Source organism: Phyllopteryx taeniolatus, chromosome 1 (assembly GCF_024500385.1).
Source record: "Phyllopteryx taeniolatus isolate TA_2022b chromosome 1, UOR_Ptae_1.2, whole genome shotgun sequence".
Lineage (NCBI taxonomy): Eukaryota > Metazoa > Chordata > Actinopteri > Syngnathiformes > Syngnathidae > Phyllopteryx > Phyllopteryx taeniolatus.
Window position 1 is genome coordinate 14,563,902 of NC_084502.1, and position 26,389 is coordinate 14,590,290.

Sequence of the window (26,389 nt, forward strand, 5' to 3'; positions counted from 1 at the left end):
TCAACTGGTACTGTAGCTACTTCAAATAATTGTGGATCAGCAGTAAAGCGCTTTCATATGATTGCATTGCTAAGGCTACTGCATTGCCTTCCGCAAACCCGTATGCATGTTGCTGCTTAAAGACTGTGGGCCTGATTTACTAAGATGCCAAATAGTGGGCGCTAAATTGTGTGTTCAGTCTCACAGATTGGATGTGCTGTTGTAGCACTGATGTTTTTACCCTGGAAAATTTGCTAGAGTACTGTAAGCACAAAATGAAGTTTCAAGTGATGTAATTGAAAGTGTTCGTGGAAGAGGGGGAAAAAAAGACAAAACAAATCTTTTGCTCTGATCATTTAGGGGAAGCCATGCTTTTTTTAGTTTATCTTGCACGGAGTGTGTGGAAATTAGATGTGTCTGCCTATTTCCTTTCAAACTTGAGAAAGCACACTCGAAACGAAACATCTGCTCTGGGAGTCGCCAGCAAAAATTGTCAGGCTGCGCTGAAATGACCTGGATGCAAGAAATGCAGAATTGAAAGAAATTTTGTCAACGATAATTGACAATATGTCATCACAGTTTCTTTGTGGCATTTCAAAAATATTACCATGAGTGGAACAGATCTGTTCTCCCCCGTCACATCTCATTTGTCTGTGCCTGACCGGTGCTTGTTTGCACCTTCATTTCAGATGCTGCATTTTAAGACATCTTAGATTTGATAAATTGCATATGCTAAATTATCATGTACTCCTCCCAGCACGTGCAATGTGAACTGCGCAGCAATTTTGTCCATTCGGCAGACAATTCTAGCTGCACCCGGTTAGCCGATCAGCTTACACATGTGCGCCAGTTTTTTCACAAGCAAACCTGTAGTAAATCAGGCCCTGTGACATCAGTTTTGGTGGGAATGCTGAAGGCTGCCATCATGTGATCTTGTCAGCTCGCTGCATCAGCAAGGCCTGGGTGTGTGACGGTGACAGTGACTGCGAGGACAACTCGGACGAGGTCAACTGTGACGCGCTGGTCTGCAAGTTGTCTCACCACGTGTGTGCCACCAACGACTCCATCTGTCTTCCTGCCGAGAAGCTGTGTGACGGCACTGACGATTGTCCAGATGGCTCTGATGAGAAGCTTTGTGGTACATATTTCCACACATGAAGGAAACACCAGAATTTAGTCAGTATACTTGTACACCTTCCTCAATCAGGGTGGGAATCGCCGAGTAACTTTCAAAAGCAATAGCGATTATACACCAATATAGTTGAAGGAAATCAATTACGATATCTATGAAAGTGGGGGAAAAAAGAAAACTGATTTATTATTGCATTAAAACAACACAAAGAAAAGTGAATTGTTAAATTTGGCAGCAGACATACAAATATATCTCTGTATTCTGAGTCACAATTTAATTTTAAAATGTTTAAGTGAACTTCAGAATGCATAACTAGAGGAACAGCCAGGTAAGAAATAAGTCTCCTATGTTTTTTCTCTCAGCTAGAGAGCAGTATTAGTAAATTCCTTTTTTTTTTTTGTTTTTTTAAAGCCACCCATCCATACATTATTGTAATTGAAATTTTTTTTTTTTTTTTTACTGTTTGTCGTCATTACGGTCACAGGTGAGCTTGAAGCCTATCCTAGCTGATTTTGAGCGAGAAAGAGAATAAATACCCTGGACTTGTCACCAGCCATTAGCAGGGCACATATCGGCAATCATTATTATTTACTCATATTTACGCATATGGACAGTTTTTATTTACTGATTTTGAACGCCGTCTGTAATGAAAATATACTTTTAGTCATCTGGTCAAAACATTTCCTTTATTTTCCAGCGAAGTCCGCACTTCGTTTATGAACACAAAGTAAAACTACTCTCCTCCATTCTTGACTATGTGAGTCTTCGCTTTTCTGTTAAAAAAAAAAAAAAAAAAATCTGTTAAATATTTTGAAAGGCGGTTTTAGATATGCAGTGTTGACAGAACATAGAGGACAACACTGACATTATTCCCATCCTATGAAAAGGTTCAGCTTGTCAGCAAGTGTGCAATGACACGTAGCGGAATGTCTCCCAGCGAGATACCGTCTGTGTTTGTATGTTGATGCTGTACCGTGTGAGCTACGATACTGTATATCACAGTATTGAGATATTGTCCCGCCCCTCGTGTCCAGTTGTTGCATTGCAAACCAAGTCCTTCCTGTTTGTGCCATGTAGACTTGTGTTCGCTGGACAACGGCGGTTGTAGTCACAACTGCAGCATCATTCCCGGTGAAGGCTTCATGTGTTCCTGTCCCCTGGGCATGGAGCTTGGAGCAGACAGCAAAACCTGCCACATCCAGAGCTTCTGCGCCAAACACCTAAAATGTAGCCAGAAATGCGAGCAGGAAAAATCCAGCGTCAAATGCTCCTGCTATGAGGGCTGGGAGCTGGAGTCTGACATGGAGAGCTGCAAAAGCACTGGTGAGGGAAAATAGTTTCAACTCAGGCTTTAGAAAAAGGATTTTGTTAAGACACTAATATTTGTCTCTCTCACACCGTCATTGTCGTTAGATCCCTTCAAGCCTTTCATTATATTTTCGAACCGACATGAGATCAGAAGGATTGAGCTTCACAAGGGGGAGTTCAGTGTCCTGGTACCAGGCTTGAGGAACACCATCGCATTGGACTTTCACCTCAACCAGAGCACGTTGTACTGGACGGATGTGGTGGAGGACAAGATCTACCGTGGGAAACTTTCAGAAAATGGAGGTGAGTTAGCAACAAGAGTCAATGCAAAGTGTTTACGTTAAGATTCATGCATTATTACAGAGGAATGTAAAGGCCACTCGAAAAGGACAAAAATAGATAGATTTGAGAATAACATTTGCAAAATTGCAAGCTTACTTCTGTTTTAAAGAGGTCAGTCAAGGATCTTGTCAGGTGTCACAAACAATGACATGCTTCTATGTCAGCACCAATTCTGCACTTTAATGGAATAAAGGAACTACTGTACACAGAATGAAGTGGCCTCTTTTGTTGGGTCACGTTTACAAAAAAAAAACAAGTGAGTGGGAACACTTGTATGAGCATTTGAAATTATGCTGTTCGCATATGTTGCGACTTTCATCTTGTCCCATAGGGGGTCCCATTATTTTATTTTTTTTTGACATTGGCATTGTTACTCCGGATGCCCTTCGTGTCACAACCCACCCATTCCTGAGAAACGATCCATGGATTATAGCTTGTGATTTCAATTTGTTTCCCTGTTATTCTTTAACGAATAAAATCTTGAACCTTGTTTATTCTGTCACATGGCCAAAAGAGATATCTAATAATTCCATTGTCAGTTTTCCTAACAAAGATTGGGGATGAAAAGTGGGAAACATTTTATTTAATTGCGCCCCTCCATGTGCTTTGATGGAAATTCAATTTGTTTCCTTTAGTAAACACTAATGAAAACCTCCTTTATGGAGGAAAACATATTTGACTGGGTATTTCTACTAAAAAATCTGAATACACAGTGTCAGCATTGGTGGTCTGTGACCCTGAACAAATCTCCCAAGTCATGGCTGGCCTTTCCTCCTCCAGAAGCCCAGGTCTCTTTGCCAATCAAGGTTGTGTTCCCAGCACAGCACTCGGAGGAGGGGGGGGGGGGCACATGGAAGGCTTTGTCTGTTCCCATTTGTCTCAGCGCTCGCTGTGCATGACTGCAGCCTGCAGCACTGATCTAGCGTAGGAGGCACGACTCAGCCTCTTCCATTTCCCAGTCTTCCAACGTCACGGGTCCAACAGTGCTTCTGAGCTCTGAGCTTGTATCTACGCTCCCGTGGCGATACTGAAGCCATTTAATAACCTTTACAGTTGTCACCCTGCAAGATGAACATGCAAACAAGTAGAAGAAAGCCAGCCACTACAGCATTCTTTTAAACAAGCCTGCTTGAGTTGTACCGGTAATTGCAGTGCCACTTGAAGGGCCTGTGAAGAACTCGCCTAATCACCCTCAGCCAGAGATGATTATACATTCTGGCTTCGCACTTAGTTTGCATGAGAGCCAGTTGTTTCTGGGAAATAATAAAAAGTCTGGCATTGAAGGCTGGTTTTCTTAAAGGTTTGGCTGTGTGGTGGGGAAGATATTGTGTGTGTGTGTGTGTGTGTGTGTGTCAAAGCCACACCGACACACACAGCAGCAATGTGTGCCATTCTTCCTTGATGGATTCCATAAGCTTTAGGAATTCTAAACAAGTCATTGTGCACTCTTTTTGAAAATGAAACATGCAATATGTTCTCTCATCTGGAGTAAAGGTCTTACTGTTTGTAAATGAGGATTGGTACAATCATAAAACTGTTAAATGGCAGAAAATGGAAATGAACCATTCATTAAACTATAATTTCTCATTGTGTGGTGTGGAGCTCTGACCAGTTTTGAAGTTGTGATCCAATATGGGCTGGCAACTCCCGAGGGCCTGGCGGTGGACTGGATAGCAGGAAATATCTACTGGGTGGAGAGCAATTTGGACCAGATTGAAGTGGCCAAACTGGACGGGACCATGAGAACAACGCTGCTGGCTGGGGAAGTAGAACACCCCCGAGCCATCGCCCTGGACCCACGTGATGGGTAAAGACGGCCAGTTGAAATTTTGATTCAATCCCTATTGCTGTATTTCACTTTACAGGTGACAATCCAGACTCACATGCATCTTGTGTGTCGTCAGTATCCTATTTTGGACCGACTGGGATGCTAGTCTGCCCAGGATTGAGGCAGCGTCTATGAGTGGCGAGGGCAGACGCACCATCCACAGGGAGACGGGCAGCGGCGGCTGGCCCAACGGACTCACCGTTGATTACATGGAGAGACGCATTGTCTGGATCGATGCCAGGTAGTGTTTATCTCTCTGAATTCACTGAGCACTCTCATTGCGATGCATTTACTCATGTACTTTCTCCCCACTAACCCACTCAGTCTCGCCTTGTTTCATAAACACGCAGGTGCATTCTTTTTACATAATGCAACACTTTGCTCCGTCATAAATAGGGACAGAAATCTTGGGGTGCATCTCTTGGTTAATGCCTTAATCAGATGTTCAGCTCAACCCCATGATACCACCTGGAATTTAAAGAAGGAGGCTGCATTGTTAATAATCCTCGCAAAATTTGAATGCTGCCTCAATTCACTAATCCCTCTCCCCATTGAGTCTCTGGCCCATGATGTGTATAGCCAGCTTCAATAAAGTAACAACGGTAGCAATACTAAGCTAGCGTTAGCATTTTAAACAAGCCAACCTTAGCACAGCTGCTACATCGGTAGCATGAGGCCACAGCTGCTCTATTATCTTCAAATGTATGTTCCTGTATGTTTGTCGCCAGATGTCCTTCTACTTTTGTCCCTAATGCCAGTTAATACACATCTGCTTTCTTGATCTTCTAGATCAGATGCCATCTACTCTGCCATGTATGATGGCTCAGGGCTGATTGAGGTGTTGCGAGGTCACGAGTACTTGTCCCACCCATTTGCCGTCACCATGTATGGAGGTGAAGTCTACTGGACTGACTGGAGGACCAACACTCTTGCCAAAGCCAACAAATGGACAGGGCACAACGTTACTGTAGTCCAGCGCACCAACACGCAGCCTTTTGACTTGCAGGTCTATCACCCGTCGAGACAACCCCAGGGTAGGTCGTTCAGTCATTTGAGTTTTGCTTCCTCTGTGCAAACAAAACCTATTGGCAGTGTAATGTAGTGTAACACTTTGTTAGCTGACTGCAAATTATACTTGATGATGCAGTTTTACTTTTGGTATTCTCAGGAAGCAGTCTTGTATTTCTTTTAACTCACTTTATTTGGTAGTCAACTCAGAGGTGGCATGACATCTGTATTCCTTCTTGTTAATCCACCAGACTTTGCATTCTTCTTTGACACTTGTACACCTTTTACGTAGTGGCCCTAGTGCTCAAACTGAGACACTGCATAAATCAAATGCCAAGTTGTTATGGCTTGTTGATTGATAGTTTCAATAGAAATCTTTTTTCCACACAGCTCCAAACCCATGTGCCACCATCGACGGCAAAGGCCCTTGTTCTCACCTTTGTCTCATCAACTTCAACCAAACCTTCTCCTGTGCCTGCCCTCACCTCATGAAGCTGCAAGCTGACAAACGCACCTGCAAAGGTTAGGACAGCATTCATACACAGTTTGACATGCACGTGTTTTCATTATACTAAAAGCTACATTGACAGAACATGGACACTGCAACATTGTCAAACAGTAGCTTCTGCATGTTGTCAGAGAGTGGAAAACACAAGGGATGCTCATTTCTCATGACTGCATAGTCATGTTCATTTTTATTTGTAATTAAGTGTCCTATGAAATCCAAGTGAGGCATTGCATTCATTCACTGTTTGAAGTGGGTTACTGGTAATTTAAAGAGAATTTGGTTAGATACTGCAACATACAGAGGAATAGATCAGTAGATACAGTACATGTACAGTGGAGGAAATAATGATTTCACTGATTTTGTAAGTTTGCCCACTGACAAAGACATGAAATGGTCTATAATTGTATTGGTAGATGTATTTTAACAGGGAGAGAGAGAATATTAAAAAGAAACTATAGAAAATCACATAAAACAAGATTCAAATTATCGAGCCCCTATCAAAACATTACTTGGTACTTGATTAAAAAAAAACCATGGTGGCCAGTACAGATGTCAGACATTTCTTGTAGTTGATCACCAGGTTTGCATACATCTCGGGAAGAATTTTGGACCATTCCACTTTGCAGATCCTCTCCAAATCCTCAAGTAAGCTTCAGCTCCTTCCATAGATTTTCTATGGAATTTTGGTCTGGAGACTGGCTAGGCCACTCCATGTGCTTCTTCTTTAGCCACTCTTTCATTTCCTTGGCTGTGTGCTTTGGGTCGTCGTCGTGCTGGAAGCCCCATCCACGGCCCATATTAAGTTTTCCGGCTGAGAGAAAGAGTGTCAACCTCACCCTCTGTCAACAAGTGTCTCCTCCTCACCCACCCTCTTGCAAATGGTATTGTAGCCCATTCCAGCCTTGTGCAGGTCTACAATCTGGTCCCTGATGTCCTCATAAAGTTCCTTGGTCTTTATCATGATGGAGCGGTTGGTGTCTGATTGCTTGATTCTGTGGACAGGTGTCTTTATACAGGTAACAAGTTGAGGTGTCTTTCATACAGCTAAGGAGTTTAGATTAGGAGTACTTTGTGAGAGAATTGGGTCGGTGGGAGCATTCTTTACTGTTGGTAGGGGATCAAGTACTAACAGTGTTTCACTCAATGAAATACATAGACATTATCTTTTTTGAATGAGATTTTTCTGCAATTTCTTTCTGGATATTCTGTCACTGTTAACATAAACCTAATTATTTCCTTCAATGTAGCTACATAAAGTAGAGGTGGCAGTTTGCTGCCATTCAAATGTTTGGGGTCACTTTGAAATGTCCTAATTCTTTTAAAGAAAATGTTATTTTTTTCCAATGATGATAAATTAATCAGAAATACCAGTGTTAGTAGTAGTACCATTTATTGTGTTAAACAAATTTCTTAAAAAAAAAAAAAAAAAAAAAAATTGGACATTGCTAAATGACCTCCAAACTTTGAGCCTATATATACAACATTGTGTTTATGGGAAAAAATGAAATTATCTGGGTGACCCCAAAGTTTTGAGCAGTGGTGCATATATCAGGTGGTCTACTTGATGCATTGAGTGTAGTGTTGGTTGAAATTGGGCTTCTTCCCCTTGCGATGTTATATCACACTGGTAGAAATGTATGTTTTGAGCCCCCCCCACTCTCCAGGTAGAAAAACAATGCTCTAATTGTGCTTTTGCTTGTTTGTGTATTAGAATGTATGACAGATGTGTGGTTGGATACATCTTAATTGTCTACAAACATGTTTCTCTGGTGTTATTAAGTTATAAATGAGCAAAATCCATCAAATTGTAAGCCATTAGTCATTAGAATATCTTCATCACTGCTGTGCTCATATTTGTGTTGCAGAGTCCCGCAAGTTCCTTCTTTATGCTCGTCAGATTGAGATCCGGGGCGTGGACGTCGACAACCCCTACTACAACTACATAATCTCCTTCACCGTGCCCGACATAGACAATGTGACAGCAGTGGACTACGATGCGGTGGAGCATCGTATCTACTGGTCGGATGTCCGAACGCAAACCATCAAAAGAGCGTTCATCAATGGCACAGGCGTGGAAACTGTTGTCTCTGCTGGTAAGACATCTTTCGGGAATGTCTGCGATTCCAGGTTGATGGGATTCAATTTCCAATGTCCCTCTGAGAATGTACATGCTGTGGGAGACCTAACATTTTGTGCTGTGATTGTGACCTTCATTAGACCTTCCTAATGCTCATGGGCTAGCAGTCGACTGGGTGTCCAGGAACCTTTTCTGGACCAGCTATGATGCCAATAAGAAGCAGATCAATGTGGCCAGACTGGATGGTTCTTTTAAGAATGCTGTTATCCAGGGTTTAGACAAGCCCCATTGTCTAGTGCTGCATCCTCAACTAGGGTGGGTGTTGCTTTTTGTGCTAGTTCGCCTAAAAGTGTTTTCTTCCAGTGTTTCTTTAGCGCAATTGAAATTCCTTGCACCACAGTAAGTGATGGGAAGTAACGCAGCACAAATTCTTTGGTTCTGTACTTATGTAGGTGTTTCAGGTATCTTGTACTTATTTATTTTTCGGAAGACTTGACTTTGACGTGCTTCATTTGAACACCTTACTTTGTCCAAATAGGTTTGTCACTTTTTTCATCTTCCACCAATGACGACACGATGTGGCGAAAAAAAATAAAAAATCTGAACTAGAGAGAGCCAACTATGATTGCAATCTTGATTGGGGTCTTGGGGTGGAAAAACAGGAGCGACAGGAACAACAGCGACATGGTTATACATGAATCAGGGAGCATTAAAAGGGAGCAACACATTTGGAGACCCAAGATATTCTCCATCTATGGCTTTATTTAAGTAAATTGTTTGTTGTTGGCTATAAAATTATTCATTCATGTATTGAATTGTGCCAGCCTAAAAAAACTACCAGCTTCTGGCATTCAGTAAGTAAGGTGTATTTTTCAGTTATCATTAGCTAATTTCTATTAGAATTTTTCGTTACTCAGTTCACAACCTTAGGAAAGTTATGGGAACGTGTTGTTTTCGAACCAACGCTTGTTCTTTAACGACAACCTGTGACATGTAACCTGAATTCTTCTTCTTAGTCCAAGTACTATGTAAGTTTATCAAATGGGGAAACTATTTTGTGTCCGGAGAATTTTATTTTATCATTGTGCCAAGTTATCTGTACAGTCCTAGTACTGTATATAATTAACAGAAAACGTGTCTTTACTTTGGTACCTATGTACATTTTCGAATCTGTACTTTTTTACTTTTCCTTATGTACAGGAGTTAAATCAGTGCTTCTACTAATACTAGTCTTTTTTTTATACAAGTGTCTGTACTTCTACTGTGTAGTAAGAGTACTTTTGCCACCTCTGATCACAGGAAGCTGTACTGGACCGATGGTGACAGCATAAGCATGTCGAATATGGATGGCACCAACCGCACCACACTCTTCATCAACCAGAAGGGACCAGTTGGTGAGCAGCTGCATTTCACCCTAAAATAAAAGGACGAATTAGGTATATCAGACGTGCGTGTGCATTAGTGTCTTATTAATATTTCCATGCAGGCCTATCTATCGACTATGAGAAAGAGCAGCTGTACTGGATCAGCTCGGGAAATGGCACAATTAATCGCTGTCAGCTGGACGGATCTAAATTAGAGAGCTTGGAAGGCATTAAAGGCAAACTCAACAAGGCCACAGCATTGGCTATAATGGGTAAAATCATAGTTTAAAATGCTTTTCGCACCCTTTTCCCCCCATAAAGCGGCTCAGATAATGGATGGATGGATAGCCTCATAACTCTACCAATTAATCTCCCTCTCTGCAGGAGACAAGCTTTGGTGGGCGGACCATGCAACTGATCAGATTGGAACATGCGACAAGAAGGATGGCGGCAACTGGACGGTTTTAAGGAACAACACCTCTCCTATGATGCATATGACCATCTATGATGAGGACGTACAGAAATGTAAGCTAGCAAGTCAGTGTAATTTGGTCCGTGTAAGGCAGTAGTAGATTCTTACACCATTGTAAACTATAGTACAACCATACGGAACCCGGCAGACCACATAAGCATGTTTTATTTTTAATGCCACGCCTGCGAGGTATGACATGCACTCGTGAGATACTGTACTTTACGTAGCTCATGAGCGTAACTTAAGTCGCACATGCTCCTTATGTACAGTGGATATAAAAAAAAGTCTACACACCCCTGTTTAAATGTAAAGTTTTCGTGATTTAAAAAAAAAAAAAGAGAGACAAAGATAAAAACCCGAACCTGAGCCTATTCGCAGGTCACGTTTCATGTATTCACCCATTCTTTTTTTAATTAAAATTTTTTATTTTATTTATTTATTTATTCCCCCCCCCCTGTGGAATTTATCCTCAGCTCGTTGCTGAAAAACTCACTTACACATGGTTTTGTGATCTCCCAGTGCATTTTCCTGCACTCAAACGATCTGTATGCAATTTATTTTTAATGGTAATGTTGTAAAATGATCTTAAACCGATAAAGTGTTTTGGGAATATCGTTTGGGTTATATTTAGGGTTAGTCTAATAATATAGACATATTTTTTCGTGGCAGGGCTAGGTGGCTATCCATCGCGAGTGACCAGGGTTTACTGTATTTTTTATGTTGGGAAATTAGTGTAATGTAATTTGGCCTCTCTGTTCTGTCTTTCCTTCAGCAAGTATCAATCTGTGTAGCAACAACAATGGAGATTGTTCCCAGTTGTGTCTGCCCACCTCACCAACCAGCAGGGCCTGCATGTGCACTGCCGGTTACAGCCTCAAGACAGGACAGCAGTCGTGTGAAGGTAAGACCGCTCGCTGCCTTTCATCATCAAGACCTTTTTGGTAGGAGACCCATATGTCTCCAAATATGGTCTCTCCCTCTCTCTGAGCAGGTATGGGCTCTTTCCTGCTTTATTCAGTCCATGAGGGAATCAGAGGAATTCCGCTTGACCCAGCTGACAAATCTGACGCCTTGGTGCCAGTGTCTGGCACCTCTCTGGCTGTCGGCATCGACTTCCATGCTGGTGAGTGAAACTAGTGAGAGGTAACGGTACCAAGACAGCCTCACTATCTTTTATACTCTCCCATTGAAGCATTGTTGGGTAACATACTGGTACTTTTCAGAGAATGACACTATCTACTGGGTAGACATGGGCCTGAGCACCATCAGCAGGGCCAAGAGAGATCAAACATGGAGAGAAGACGTGGTCACCAATGGCATCGGCAGAGTGGAGGGCATTACTGTTGACTGGATTGCAGGTCTGGCTGTGGGGCATCCTCTTGTACATATTGCATCATTTCACAAACAGAGATCAGGGCTACTTTTTCTTCCACCGATGTTTTCGTCACCAGTTGACTAAAATGGGATTAAAAAGATGCAGCTCACTAGCTACACTTTGAAACGGGACTAAGAGAAGTGAAATTATGACTCCAGTCTTAAGCCTAGCTTACAGTTTGGTACGGAATACATTTTAGACTGCTGCTACTAGTCTACTAATTAAAAAAGTGGGAGATAGTTTGATAACTGCAAACTAAACACGGTGAAGAACTTAGAAGCTTAGATTTTCCCTTAACATTTTTTACCACTGAAACATTTAGCTTTCATTCTATTCATATGCATGGTCTCTTTTTATTTTTCAACAAAATAAGCTATATTGACAAACCGCTCCTATAGGAAACATTTACTGGACCGACCAGGGCTTTGATGTCATTGAGGTGGCCAGGCTGAACGGTTCCTTCCGCTACGTGGTCATTTCCCAGGGCCTGGATAAGCCCAGAGCCATCACTGTCCACCCAGTGAAAGGGTAAGACTGCTTACTATTGTGGAATGTTGCTTGAAGCAAATTGCTCCAAACATGTGACTGTTTTATGTCCAGTTGTCCTGAGCAAGTACATCAATAACACTCCATGTGATATTTTGTAAAGGTATTTGTTCTGGACAGAATGGGGTCAGTACCCTCGTATTGAGCGCTCTCGACTGGATGGCTCTGAGAGGTTGGTCTTGGTCAATGTGAGCATCAGTTGGCCCAATGGAATCTCCATTGACTACACGGTAGGGAGTGAGGCTGACTTCAGCCATTACTCTTTCGTCATTAACTGTCCGTCTTGTTTGTGCTTCTTGACACAATCTGTTTTATGGGATCTACTGGTGTAGGAGGGGCTGTTGTATTGGTGCGATGCCAGGACAGACAAGATTGAGCGCATCAACCTGGAGACTGGGGAGAATAGAGAACTGGTGCTGGCCAACAACAACATGGATATGTTTGCAGTTTCTGTTTTTGAGGAATACATCTACTGGAGTGACAGGTCAGGCTATAGACTTCAACACCAAACTCTAGTACTGAAGACAGTGATTCTTTGTGTTCAACAATGCCTGAAACTATTTCAGGCCAACACGCTTCATGTTTTATAATATTAATTGAGAGCATCATTGGGTTTTGCACAGGACTCACGCGAATGGCTCCATTAAAAGAGGCAGTAAAGACAACGCTACAGATGCCATCCAACTTCGGACTGGGATTGGTGTACAATTAAAAGATATTAAAGTGTTTAACAGGGCCAGGCAGCAAGGTAGGAAAACTTTATGTACATTATGTAACATACATTTCTCATAAAAAGTTGCCACCCTTTCATCTTTTGGCCGAATTTCAGTTTGAACCTAAATGACACCATACATTTTTCAGGTGAAATTAATTTGACCTTAACTTTTGAATACACGTCCAACTGTTTCATATTTCAGTACCTTTTGGACCACTTGGTGGTCTCTAACTAGGAACAGAACGGCAAAATTCTGTTCCTAAACAGTCGATTTTGCTCATTATTTTACTCAGGCACCAACATCTGCAAACATAATAACGGCGACTGTGAACAGCTTTGTCTTTATCGTGGCAACGGTCAGCACACCTGCGCCTGTGCTCACGGCATGCTCGCCGAGGACAACCGCAGCTGCCGCGATTACGACGGCTACCTCCTCTACTCTGAGCGCACCATTCTGAAGAGCATCCACCTGTCGGACGAGACCAACTTAAACGCGCCCATAAAGCCGTTCGAAGACCCAGACCACATGAAGAATGTCATCGCCCTGAGCTTTGACTACCACGGAGGGGGCGGGAAGGGAGCCAACCGCATCTTCTTCAGCGACATCCACTTTGGCAACATCCAGCAGATCAACGACGACGGCACAGACCGAAAGATTGTGGTGGATAGTAAGTATGGACTCATACGACACAAAACACCTTTAGGAGTGCTACTTACTTGCTGCAAAATTAGGTGCACTTCCACAATATAATCTGACCTAATACAAGAGCTATACTGTATAATATACAGGATTAATATTATGAAAGCATGAAATAAATTGAAATATATGATAACAGACAACCTCAGTGTAACCCACCCAACATTTCCTAAGTTGCGCTCCCTCCCAGAAAGGTATTAATTTAATCATATGTTTATTAGCTCCGGTTTCCTCCCACATCCCAAAAACATGCATGGTAAGTTAATTGAAGACTCTAAATTGCCCGTAGGTGTGAAAGTGAGTGCGAATGGTTGTTTGTTTATACTGTGTGTGCGCTGCGATTGGCTGACGACCAGTTCAGGGTCTACCTGCCTCTCGCCCACAGATAGCTGGGATAGGCTCCAGTACGCCCGCGACCCTAGTGAGGAAAAGTAGTACGGAAAATGGATGGATGGATATGTTTATTATGCCCAGTGGCAGCCAGTGCATATTGAACCGGGGCCCGTTTATAGATAAACTCCACCTCCGTTCTTGCTTTACAGGCAGGATGTAAGGCTAATATGCCACTCTGAAAGTGCGGAATAAATCCTTTTCCGGGTTGAAAAAAACCAGCCAGCAAGGGTGTCGGCAGGCTTATTCTCACAATGTTGAGTTTTTCTCGAAAACTAATTTCAATAATATCCAGCATTCGTCGTCCCCCGTCGCTCATTTGCACGTCACAAGATTATTTAGCTCAACCAGTCAGAGGACGGAAAAATGCCGATGTCACTCAAAGCTTACATGAAGGCCAAGTGTGGTGAATCTGCAATTTGATTGGTTAAAAAAACAAAACCAAAGAAAACAGCCATTCCTAATACTGCATATGTGTCATGAGCCTGTACTCCTGAGTCCAAAGGCCCTGGGCAGATGGCATGACATCGCAACACACAGAACAGAACATAACACATACACTACTGCGAGCTCGGCAGCCAAAAGAATGGCTATGAAATAAGGATAATAGACTGCTGAAAATATATTAATAGAATTTCGTTTAAGTTGTGAATGTTGGACAGTGCTTCCGATGGTGTTTAGGCGAGCAGAGAAGGACTTGCAGTCACACTACTGATTATGCCTCTAGTTTCTGTAGATCTACACTGCATTATCTAGAGGGGTTTGCCAATCAAAAGTGAGAACAAAGGGCCGAATCATGACACTATTCTTTTATTATATCAGTTGACTGTGAGGGTGTACCAAATTCTTCATTTCATGATAAAAAAATTTGTATCACATTGAACTATGCAGTCTGCTCTGAAACTACCAAAGAAATATCAGAAAACGTGCACAGGGTTGACATGTTTAATAATGTTAAATGTGTATTATGTAATGTGTAATAATAAACATTGTGAAAAGGATAGCCAGTTATTCAGATTTTCTTCATTAGTCAGTTCCTTCTAAAGCAACATTATGCTTGTTTAGTTATCCATTGAACGCTGCAGAGGGTTTCAAGTTGAATTGGTTGCTGTCCTTTCTAAAGAGCACATTTCTATTCCTTGACCCAACCATCCATTTTCAATACCGCATGTCCTCATTAGATTTGTTGGTGTATTAGAGTCTAGCCCAGTTGACTTTGGGTGAGAGACAGGGTACAACTTGGACTAGTCACCAGCCAGTTGCTGGGCACATATGGACAAACAAGCATTCACGCGCTCTTTCACACCTGGACAATTTAGTCTCTTCAATTAACTCAACATGCATGTTTTTGAAATGAGGTAAGAAGCCGGCGTAACTGGAGAAAACCACGCAAGCGTGGGGTGAACATGCAAAGTCAAATCAGGAAGGCCGGTGCAGAGATTCGAACCCCGAACCTCAGACCTTTGAGGCAGATGCGCTAACCAGCAGTTCATAGTGCTTTCTGGAACACAGTGCTATGTGATATTTACAGCACATTTCTAACATTTCATACAATAAATCAATCCAGATTTAAAAGAGGTACTGCCGTGACTTCTTTGTACACCACCTTCCAAATGATTATGCAAATAATATTTTTCTATATCGTCAACGTTAAAGACAGTCTGCATAATTTTCAATTCATCAACCATTTCACTGAGCTTTGACTAGCAGCATTGGGAGGTTATATTTAGTGAAATGAAAAGCTATTTCAGTCACAACATCTTAGCAGGTCAAGTTACATAATAGGATCCCTTATTTGATAGCAGCTTCACTATTCTTTCATCCCTTCAGCTTGAATTTCTTTACAAAGTTATGTCAGAACAGCCTCTCAGAGCTTCTGCTTGAGTTTGAAATGCCTCTAACCCCCATAGATCCAACGGCTGATGGACATGTTCTGTGTGTCATTTGCATCGACTAGAAAATTCAGAAAACATATAATTTGCATATTAATTTGGAGAAGTCAGTTTAGGCTTCAGAGCTTTGTGTCCAGTTCAAAGCTCTGCACCATGTCCCTACCCAACATCATGTGAGGACAACCAGCCATGGAGTTTTTGCAGAAGGTCCAACGCTCTCTCCCCAGCTCCAGCAACTCTCTTCTGAACTTCTGACATGACATGAATCGGTACAGAATGGGGTTTACCACCACTACTGAGGATGCCAGCAATCTGGCCAAAATGGCAACAGTATTATAGCCCTTTGAGCCTTGAATCGTTCTTACAACAATGGAGAACATGAGAGCATAGGACGGCAACCAGAGGAGAGTGAAGACCAGGACCAATATAGCTGAAGTGTGAGTAACCTGCCTCTGGTAGCGCTCCAGCTGAGGGGCATTTCCAAAGAGCCGTGGGTGTCGAAGAAAGCAGTAGATCTTTGCATACATCAGCACAATTATTCCCAGTGGGAGGGCGAAGCCGAAGAAGAAGAGGTTGATGCTGTAGACAAGTTGGTTGAAGTCTGAAAGAAAAGCAAAGCAGTTCACAGCCCTGGAAGTTGTAATCGTGCGGAAGGCAAACTGTGGCGCTGCCGAGGCAGGAAGCCACAGAATTGTCACTGTCCCCTTGACACGCCGGTGCATTCTCGAGCAATACACCCAGGTGGGGTGCACCACTGTGAGGTAACGAGTCACAGCCAGTGCCGCCAAGGTAAATACGGACGCAGATGAGCAGGCCACGCCGAGGAAACTGACGCCTTTGCACATGAAGTTCCCAAAAGGCCAGAATCCCAAAGTGATGGCCGACGTGTGGAAGGGCAGGCAAAGCAACAATAACAACTCAGCTGCGCTCAGCGCCAGCAGCAGGGTGTCGGTACCATGTGGGGGGTGGTGGTCTTTACGCTTCCGACCCTGTTAGGGTGGTGATGACCAAGAGTTGTCCCACCGAGCCAGTCACCAGGATTAGACCGTCCAGAATGGGCACCAGAACCTTAATCACAGCCTCCTCTTCCTTGTTCCTTTGGGCGGGTTCACTGCTGTTTACATGGTGCCCTGGCATCTCCATGTGTTCCCAATTAAAGTCAACTTAGTCACTAATCTAATTGCCTGTTAATGTTAAGCATCAGAGTGGGATGATCACACAGCATCAGGGGAATCACGGCAATGACCACGCTTCACTAAAACGACTCAACCTCTCGTGATGATAGCAATGTTTGTATCGATTTCTTGGCACTATGCAATAATGGTTAAATTCATTCCGGTGGTTTGCTCCCAGTCCTTCCACTTTAAACGCATTCAAGTCTAACTGATGCTAAGTGGTCACCGTGGCAGGAGGCAACTTGTCCAATTGGAAGCGCCGCACAAGCTTGTAGCATGTGGACTCCACCCATCATTATATTCATCATAAATAATGATCATGTACATAATAAGAGTAACAAAAGCTTGGCAGTTCTCTATGCTGCACAATCCCTATGCTTGCTCTGAGTGGTAATGTTCTTTAAGCAGGTGTCTCCCAGTGTTTGCACAGTATCTATGGGACAAGCCAAGCAAGGGGAGGGTTGCTGTAATATCCCCTCACGTAACACTGTCTCGTACTGACTTTCTGTGTTTGTTAACCTGCTTTTTAGGTGCATTCAGTCAACTTGGTATTAATCGCTGGAATTATCCTCCATTTAGATTAGGCTCTATTGACTTGCTGCAGAGAGCAAACAGCTGCTTGGAGTGTTCGTCTTTTTATGGTCGTGTTGAGTGGTTGTAAAGATCATTCATTGTATGACTAAGAACAAATAGATGGCCGTATTGGAGGCAGTAGGACATCATGGTAGAGTGCATTCCTATATTGTTGGAAAAGTGGGCACCGCCTTTTAGAAAAAACACTTTGCCGTCTTCTGGAAGAAGTGGACTTGAACAGCTGCAGTGGTTGGCCTCCCCCAAGGCTCACTTGTCAAGCTGTTCCGTGTCAGTTCTCTTTCCAACCATGAATGAGGGGATCCAGAGGGAGTTGTATCTGTATGTGCAGACAGTCAGCCATGAAGTGTCAGGACGACACATTGCTTTAAGCTCACGCCAGGAACAGCAGTTGTGGTGCACATGATCGGTGCCGTGTCACTTCCTTATTTTCCTCAAATGATGGCTTTTTTTTCCCCCTTGTAAGAAGTTTGAAAACGGCGATTGTATGCTACTCTTAATTGACATATTTGTGGCTTTCTTAAAACATGATCATTGATTAGCCGTTTTTGCCTCTTTGGCAACAGATGACTTCAAGGGACTTCAAAATTCCACAAAATAGGCTGTATGGGGACGCTTACTGTCTCACATGTTGCATGTTCTCCTTGTGCCTGCGTGGGTTTTCGCCTGGCACTCCGGGTTTCCTCCCACATCCCAAACACATGCATGGTAGGTTAATTGACAACTGTGAATTGCCCGTAGGTGTGAATGTGAGCGCGAATGGTTGTTTGTTTCTATGTGCCCAGCGATTGGCTGGCGACCAGTTCAGGGTGTACCCCGCCTCCTGCCCGATGATAGCTGGGATAGGCTCCAGCACGCCCGCGACCCTAGTGAGGAGAAGCGGCTCAGAAAATGGATGGATGGATGGATGTTGAAAACCCCACCCATAGATTACTAGAATGTAAAAAAGTAAATCCCAAGTTATCCACCCAGCCTCCTTTATACACTTTGTGGAGGTTTCTGGAGTATTGTTCGCATAATACTGTTAAAAAGCATACTAATGAAGATGAAAACATACCCTTCTTAGCAAAGGCAAATTGGCTGATTTTCCATTGACGGGGACTTGATTCTGACTCGTACTGACTGGCTTGACAGCAGCACAAGGTCTCAGAAATGTTCTTTAAAGACCCACTTCCTCCCTCTCGTCCACAGATGTCGGTTCAGTCGAGGGCCTGGCGTACCACCGCAGTTGGGATACGCTCTATTGGACCAGTTACACAACCTCCACCATCACTCGGCATACTGTGGACCAGAGCCGCTCTGTGGCCTATAACCGCAACACTGTGGTCACCATGTCTGGAGAGGACCACCCCAGAGCCTTTGTGCTGGACGAGTGTCAGGAGTGAGTCATTAATATGGAATCATGGCCAGGCTGGGCCCAGTTCCAGCTGCTTTTCGCTCCACTTTCTTCCCACCAACCCATTTGTTTCACTCCACTCAGCCGTTACTTTTATTTAATGGCATGTTTTGGCAAGGCCCGCTGCTGATTAGATTATCCGTCCTGTGTTTGTTTTTTTGTTTCTCACCACAGTCTCATGTTCTGGACAAACTGGAACGAGCAGACTCCCACCATCATGAGGGCATCCCTGAATGGAGCCAACGTGCTGGCGATCATCAGCAGTGATATCAAAACTCCCAACGGCCTCGCTATAGACCACCGAGCAGAGAAGCTCTACTTCTCTGACGCCACGCTGGACAAGATAGAACGCTGTGAATACGACGGGAGCAGCCGATATGTAAGGATGTGGAAGTAAAGGAGATACCAAGTTATTTGGAATGACCCCTCAACTCTTTTCCTTTTTAGGTTTTGTTGAAAAACGAGCCTGTGCATCCGTTTGGCCTGGCCGTGTATGGAGACTACATCTTCTGGACGGATTGGGTGAGGAGAGCCGTCCTCAGAGCTGACAAGTACACAGGTGGAGACATGAAAGTACTGCGAGCTGACATCCCTCAGCAGCCAATGGGAATTGTTGCACTGGCCAATGACACCAACAGCTGTGAGTTCCGTTCACTGCTGTTCATTTTACGTAATTCGCCCTGCAAGGTTACATTCTTTTAGGTTTTTGCTCCACTGAGTCATTTGTTGCAGAGATGGTAAAATTCTCCCTCCAACATAACTCCACCCTCCTGTGTCGCTCATCCTTCAGGTGAGTTTTCTCCTTGCCGCACAAATAACGGAGGCTGCCAAGACCTGTGTCTGCCCACTTCTGATGGGAGGGTCAACTGCAGTTGCCGTGGAGACAGACAACTTCTGGAAGACAACACCTGCTCTTGTAAGGAGGAGAAAATAAATTATTTAAAACACAAATGTGGCTTAAATGATAAAACTCAATGAATGTTTGTACCTCACCAGCATTGAACATCTCCTGCGGGAGTGTGGATGACTTTGAGTGTGGAAACGGGGATTGCATCAACTACAGCCTGACCTGTGATGGCATGCCCCATTGCAAGGACAAGTCTGATGAGAAGCAGTCCTACTGTGGTAAGGGTTGAGCAATTTATGCAACTATAACATCTTATATACTATATTTGTTATGGCTATTCTTGCATCCCAAACAAGTCTCCAAAAACCATTACAGTAGCTTTCTGAGGAGGAGGTTTAGTACAAAAGTGTCAATTTCATTATAAAAAAAGACCTTGGTTTTGTCATAAGAGTGTTCCGCAAAGGCACCTCTGACAGTTACTTCTGTTTGACCCAGTTTTGTATCAGCTTTGTCCATATTTGGCTAAGACCCCTTTCATCTGATTGGTTACCTCTGTGTAGAAGACCCACTTGCAAGAGCACACGTGTTTGTTATATTGACAGCACTCCTTGGGAGTAGAGAAGGAGGCGGAGATCTTTTTCTAGTTGATGTAGATGAGCTTGAGAGATTCAAACGACCTGATTTCACGCCTCTCAGCAGAAAAATATCTGGAACTCATCAATGCGTGGATGGTTTTAATTCATTTTTCACATAAGAAGATATTACATTTTAAATACTAGAAAAAGTTGGTTTGGCAAAATACGGGACCTTTAAAACCTGGATTTTCCCATTATTGCCTAAATGATTCTACTCTTCCACTCTAGTGCCGCTTTAAGCTGATAGAATAGCTTGTATGCGTTTTGAACGCATTTCAGTTTAGGTCCATCTATCTATATATCTAGAGAGAGAGCGAGAGAGAGCCTTTCTAACATACTGCTTCTTTCCAGCCAATCGAATTTGTAAGAAAGGCTACAGACGTTGCATGAATGGCCGCTGCATTGGTCACCAGTTCTGGTGCGACGGCACTGACGACTGTGGTGACCACTCTGATGAAATGCCTTGCAACAGTAAGTCATTCATGTCCGTTCCGTCACTGTATGTTATTGTGCGAACCTGTGACATTCGCATGCATGTCTAATCTACCTATTTTGAATACACCAACTGCAGGTGAAAAGTTAGAGAATGGGTTCGCTGGTCTTCCATATGTTTTGATCAAGTCATGAATTGCTTTGGAATTGGTTGAAGTAAAGCGAAGTTGATTAGTAGTGACATTATGCTCATCACTATGATTTAAACCATCTACTTGTAGTGACCCTGTGCAAAGTAGGGGAGTTCCAGTGCAAAGATGGCAGCTGTATCGGCAACTTAAGCCGCTGCGACCAGGTTGTCAACTGCGAAGATGCCAGCGATGAAATGAACTGCCGTAAGGCCGCTTAAAAAGATGCGAGACAATGAATTAAGATTTGTTCGGAGCAGAGTTCTGAAAATGTCTTTTGTTTATTCTCAGAACCCACCGACTGCTCCCGTTTCTTCCGCTTGGGAGTGAAAGGCGCTTCCTTCCAGAGCTGTGAGAAAACCACCCTGTGTTATCTGTCCTCATGGGTGTGCGACGGCAACAATGACTGTGGGGACTTCTCCGATGAGCGGAACTGCCCTGGTGTGGAGCTTTGCTAGCTTTTATGCATCATAGTCTGCTTAAGTGCATTAAAGCGAACTTCTGATTTCTTTGTCTGGTCTTTCAGATAAACGCAAGCTTAAATGTCCAGTCAACTTCTTTGCTTGCCCCAGTGGCCGCTGCATCCCAATGAGCTGGACTTGTGATAAGGAAAATGACTGTGAGAATGGAGCTGACGAGACACACTGCGGTCAGTTGATGGAGTGTCCTTACACTCAGTGGCTAGAACATAAAGTACAATGAGTATATACTGTATGCATTCAAATTCTACATGGTCATAACATTTGTAACTGAGGGACAAAATATTAGGAACACCTAAATATGATAGAGTGCTGTCATGCAACTGAAAATTACAACAGCAGTATTTACATTTTTGCATTTTCTAGTTTATCTCTGTCTGGCCCCCATTGCCTATGGCACATAAGAGAAACGTTGTTGTCTTTTGCAGACAAATTTTGTCCATCCATCCATTTTGAATGTGGAAACCACCGCTGCATTTCCAGCCACTGGGTGTGCGATGGCGCTGACGACTGTGGTGATGGATCGGATGAGGATGAGAAATGCAGTAAGCGATGCACTCAATTGCAAGCAGCTCTTTTTCCAGAAAGTTGGATGTATTGTGGGTAATTTAATGGAAAGGTATCATTTTCAAGCATAAATATAAACTTTTTGTCATAAGAAGAGGTCCTCGCAAAATAATACAATTCAAAATAAATTCTGGTTAATTCCCAAGGAAAATGTCCAACTTTGAAAATTCCTGGAATTTTACAAACTGAGTCATTATGTGGTACCATTCACTTTTCGTATGAATCCAGAATCCAAAACCTGCAGTCCTGAGGCCTTCCAGTGTCCCGGCTCTCATACGTGTGTGCCGCAGCGCTGGAAGTGTGATGGAGACAAGGACTGTCCGGATGGAGCTGACGAGAGTGTCACGGCGGGCTGCTGTGAGTTGGACCTGTGCATAATAAACAGAGCAGCCAATTTGTCTTAATTATCTTCAATGAAATTCTGTGAATACTTCCATACATGTATTCCTTTCCACTTTCAGTGTACACCAACAACACATGTGATGAAAATGAGTTCATGTGCCAGAATAGACAGTGTATTCCCAAGCACTTTGTGTGCGATCATGACATTGACTGTGCTGATGGTTCAGATGAGTCTCCTGAATGTGGTGAGTGTGTAATGTCTGCGTTGAGAAACTTGATACAGAATTCATAACCCACTCAGGTTGGAATAAATTAAGTTACTTTGTTTACTTTTGCAGAATATCCAACGTGCGGTCCTGATGAGTTCCGCTGCGCCAACGGCCGCTGCCTCAATCAGAAGAAATGGGAGTGTGATGGCGAATTTGACTGCCAAGATCACTCTGACGAAGCTCCCAAGAACCCGCGGTGCACTGACTCAGGTTGGAATTGTCACAGTCTTCTACCAGTCTACTGTACAACAGGCATTGACAATACTGTACTGTACATGGGACTGGTCTTGAAGCGCAGTGTCTGCATAAGGAACGTCTCCAGTGGTTTCCTTCTGCTGATTGCCATTCTCCACTGATCTTCACATTTAGTGTTCTAGTGTCAAAGTGATACTTTTCACCAGTGATTATTTTCTAACTGTCCCTCCGATCTCATGGATTGTTTCTCCCATTTACAACAAGCAGTACAGTTTGCTACACTACACAATTGTATGTCCATTGGAAAGCAAAATGTTGTTGTACCAAAAGGGCAGAGCTTTAAAAATTGCTCTAATTGATTGGTTGACAGAGAATGGTCTTTTCCGTCTTGTCTTTGGTTACTCTTTTCTTTTTTGAATTCATGGGTGGGTTATACTGTGTTGTAGTACCATGATGTCACTGTGTTCACATATAGCTACCACATCTGTAAACATGCGCTAGATCGGAGTTTAGCATTCAAAACTAGATTTGTGTTTGATCGGGGGAATTCTCGTATTGATTCAGTGATTATTGTACAGTATCCCACCATAGGAAATGTTTACGGTGCACCTCCACATACAGTATCATCAACAGTCTTCTACGACCATGCATTTCTCATTTCATTGGGACGACCAATACACACCTCTACCACAGTATCCCGCTTTTTGTGTACAACTTAATGCAGTACAAATCACGCAGCGCTCAGCGTGCCATTTGCGTGTGATTTCAGAGAGGATGTGTAACGAGTCGGCTTTCATGTGCCGCAATGGAAATTGTTTGAACGAGACTCTGCTGTGTGACCGGAATGATGACTGCGGCGACGGCTCCGATGAACTCAACTGCTTCATTAACGAGTGTCTCAACAGTAAACTGAGTGGCTGCTCACAACTCTGCGATGACCTAAAGATTGGCTACAAGGTAAGCCGTCTGTGTTTTTTTTCTTCTTTTACTTTTTATCCTGCATTTGCTCAGTAAATCTAAGCAAAAACTGAATGTCCAAGTACATATACACAGTATGTCAATTACTGTGTACCCTGGTACCTTGGCTTACAAGTTTTTTAAATACGAGATGTTCTCTGCCATTATTTTAGTTATGAGGGGTAAATAGTGGCAGTAAATTTCACAAGCAGCAGAGAGTGAACAATTCTTCAAAAAGGAGGCCAAGTGCTTGCTAAAAGCTGTTAATTGCCATTCCCAGCTTAACCCTTTAACACTGACACAATTACACGTCTTGTGTTTAACCAAACCATAACTTATACGAAAATCTGCTAGCTTAATGGTAGCACACAATGCAAAACAACACAGACAGGCTAAAGAAACTAGCACCGATGTTGCGGCAGTTATAAACCTTTGAGCAACGGATATTTAAACACAGCGGGTGCAGCAACACATGGAGATAGATAATATAACAATATTCACACCTCTGCGAAAAACAACTAATATTACTGCAGCTTATCGAGGCACTTATTTGTGAAACTCTTCTTTGTTTATTATGAATGGCTATTTTATTGCTCCCTGGTGACTAGGGCACACACACCTGAAGAAGCGCAGTCAAAACATGAAAACATGATGCACAAACCTTTAACTTTAAAAAAATATATATATATTTTTTGCATTCTATTTAATTATGTTATGACTGTTTTTTTTTTTTTTTTTAATAAAGTATACTCTAGAGTGCTAGTTTTCTTACTAGAAAACATGTCACAAAACATTTTGTTGGTGTTTTTTTTGGGCTGGAACAGTTTAATGGCATTTTCATTCATTTCAATGGGGAAAGATGATTTGCAATAAGAGTGTTCTGAGTTAAGAGCATGTTTATGGAACAAATAAAATTAGTAGATCGAGGATTGAGGCACCACTGTTTTCCTAATAGTTGCACTCATTTTCCTGACAAACGGGGCGCACAGGTTGGAATCTGACTTGAGGCATGTGCTTGCGTAAGACCATAACTTGTTTTGGCTCTCCTTTCTGAAAGTAGGAGGCGCGAAAAGAACAGCTTGAACTATGCATGAACTTTCATGTTTGTAGTAGCGAGGCCGCGGTCAGAGCTTCTTTTGAAAATCATTAGGAGTGCCTGTACCCTACCGATGAACCAGCTTGAGTCATCATGTAAATTTGGTGTTTACATAAGAACAAGGCTAGTAATGTGAACTGTGTTGATTGTGAGGAGTTTATCGTATCTACTTGGCAACCAAAGTGACTGTGCCTGAATTTCATAGAATAGACGGCTGATTTTGACGCGCAAGGGCCTTATTAGATTACATATGATATTTCCAAAGATCCCAGGGGTCCTTCGAAATGGTCAGAGTTCTTGAATATTTGATAAAGTGCTTAAAATAACTATTATAGCAATGAATGAATGACAATTCTTTACATTTTACAAGCAGATACATAATACGTAAGAAAAAAAAAAAGGTAATGTATATATTGAATACTTTTTAAAATTATTTCTTCTCCATCTGATTTTATAAAACAATCTTATTATCTATGGCCTAGCCTTTTCTGGTAAGTGTGTTTGAGATGAAGTAAATCATTTAGAGTATATACAGTACAGTTAGGCCCAATATAATTCTTACCCCGGGCCAATTTTGAGTAAGTTGTTTTTTAATTGTTTAATGGGTATCTTCTATGTGTAAATGACTCAAAAGAAAGTAGTAGCAAAAGTGATAGATATAACCTATTATTAATAGATGGCAATTTGAAAAGTATTACGCAAATTTTGAGGAAACAATCTTTTTCTCCATTTGACAGAATCCTGAGGACTGCAAGCATAATCTGTTGTAGAACACTGTAATAAACTCTGCATTTTCACTTCCCAGAACATCATGTTCGCCCAGCAGCTTGTTGCTAGGTAGAATTTATTGTGTGCAAATGTTTCCACTCCAAACGCCAATTAAAATGTTGGCATATGCTAGTAAGGCCCCTCTTGGCTGTTTGAATGGCAAACTAGCAGCTGTTTATCTATGTACTGTACTGGCTTAACTCTTTACATTCTGTTTAATCACATTATTAGTGTATGTTTTTATAAGTACAATTCTGGAGTGTGCTATTTTTCAAATTATGGGGTGCTAAAAGATAAATTTGATTTCTATTCATTTCAATCGCGAAGGACGATTTGAAATATGCATGTTTTGAGTTATGAGCATGATCACGGAACAAATTTAACTCATGAATTAAGTCACCACTGTACATTTTGCAATTACATTTCACACCTCTGCATTAAATATACAGTAAATGACAGAAACAAAAAGGGGGGAAAAAAAGCCAAATCAAGTAACTGTGTATGTGAGGCTTAAGATGTTTGTCCATAAAAAGATGCTGACCTCTTTCGTGCACTTGGCACATTCAGTGCAGGTGCCATCATGGTTTCCAGCTAAAGCGGGACGGGAAGACGTGTGTGGACGTGGACGAGTGCACCACCACCTACCCTTGTACTCAGCGCTGTATCAACACACACGGCAGCTTCCACTGTCTCTGCGTGGATGGCTTTGAAGTCAGCCCCAATGATCCCACCATCTGCAAATCCACATCAGGTACTACACTAAATTGGCAAATAGAAGTGTTTTATTGGGTTGCTTATAGCCCATTAAATCCTAAATAT

General features: G+C 42.6%; 1 protein-coding gene across 3 annotated transcripts in view; it reads left to right on the plus strand.

Annotated features, from left to right (window-relative positions):
- The window catches only part of lrp1ab (low density lipoprotein receptor-related protein 1Ab), a 108,038-nt gene that overhangs the window by 61,474 nt on the left and 20,175 nt on the right, over window positions 1-26,389 (plus strand). For all 3 annotated transcript variants that reach the window (XM_061774280.1, XM_061774259.1, XM_061774268.1), the window contains exons 22-56: window positions 920-1,117; window positions 2,189-2,434; window positions 2,525-2,722; window positions 4,364-4,568; window positions 4,666-4,830; window positions 5,379-5,623; window positions 5,988-6,119; window positions 7,971-8,198; window positions 8,323-8,497; window positions 9,482-9,576; window positions 9,669-9,818; window positions 9,931-10,071; window positions 10,791-10,919; window positions 11,010-11,141; window positions 11,242-11,376; window positions 11,792-11,921; window positions 12,043-12,169; window positions 12,272-12,423; window positions 12,563-12,687; window positions 12,948-13,322; window positions 18,591-18,780; window positions 18,970-19,174; window positions 19,243-19,435; window positions 19,586-19,711; window positions 19,792-19,920; window positions 20,629-20,748; window positions 20,991-21,104; window positions 21,189-21,338; window positions 21,424-21,546; window positions 21,805-21,921; window positions 22,172-22,300; window positions 22,405-22,530; window positions 22,624-22,764; window positions 23,519-23,706; window positions 26,138-26,321. In XM_061774280.1, the coding sequence (XP_061630264.1) occupies window positions 920-1,117; window positions 2,189-2,434; window positions 2,525-2,722; window positions 4,364-4,568; window positions 4,666-4,830; window positions 5,379-5,623; window positions 5,988-6,119; window positions 7,971-8,198; window positions 8,323-8,497; window positions 9,482-9,576; window positions 9,669-9,818; window positions 9,931-10,071; window positions 10,791-10,919; window positions 11,010-11,141; window positions 11,242-11,376; window positions 11,792-11,921; window positions 12,043-12,169; window positions 12,272-12,423; window positions 12,563-12,687; window positions 12,948-13,322; window positions 18,591-18,780; window positions 18,970-19,174; window positions 19,243-19,435; window positions 19,586-19,711; window positions 19,792-19,920; window positions 20,629-20,748; window positions 20,991-21,104; window positions 21,189-21,338; window positions 21,424-21,546; window positions 21,805-21,921; window positions 22,172-22,300; window positions 22,405-22,530; window positions 22,624-22,764; window positions 23,519-23,706; window positions 26,138-26,321 (5,718 nt within the window). The remainder of the gene's footprint in view (window positions 1-919; window positions 1,118-2,188; window positions 2,435-2,524; window positions 2,723-4,363; window positions 4,569-4,665; window positions 4,831-5,378; window positions 5,624-5,987; window positions 6,120-7,970; window positions 8,199-8,322; window positions 8,498-9,481; window positions 9,577-9,668; window positions 9,819-9,930; window positions 10,072-10,790; window positions 10,920-11,009; window positions 11,142-11,241; window positions 11,377-11,791; window positions 11,922-12,042; window positions 12,170-12,271; window positions 12,424-12,562; window positions 12,688-12,947; window positions 13,323-18,590; window positions 18,781-18,969; window positions 19,175-19,242; window positions 19,436-19,585; window positions 19,712-19,791; window positions 19,921-20,628; window positions 20,749-20,990; window positions 21,105-21,188; window positions 21,339-21,423; window positions 21,547-21,804; window positions 21,922-22,171; window positions 22,301-22,404; window positions 22,531-22,623; window positions 22,765-23,518; window positions 23,707-26,137; window positions 26,322-26,389) is intronic.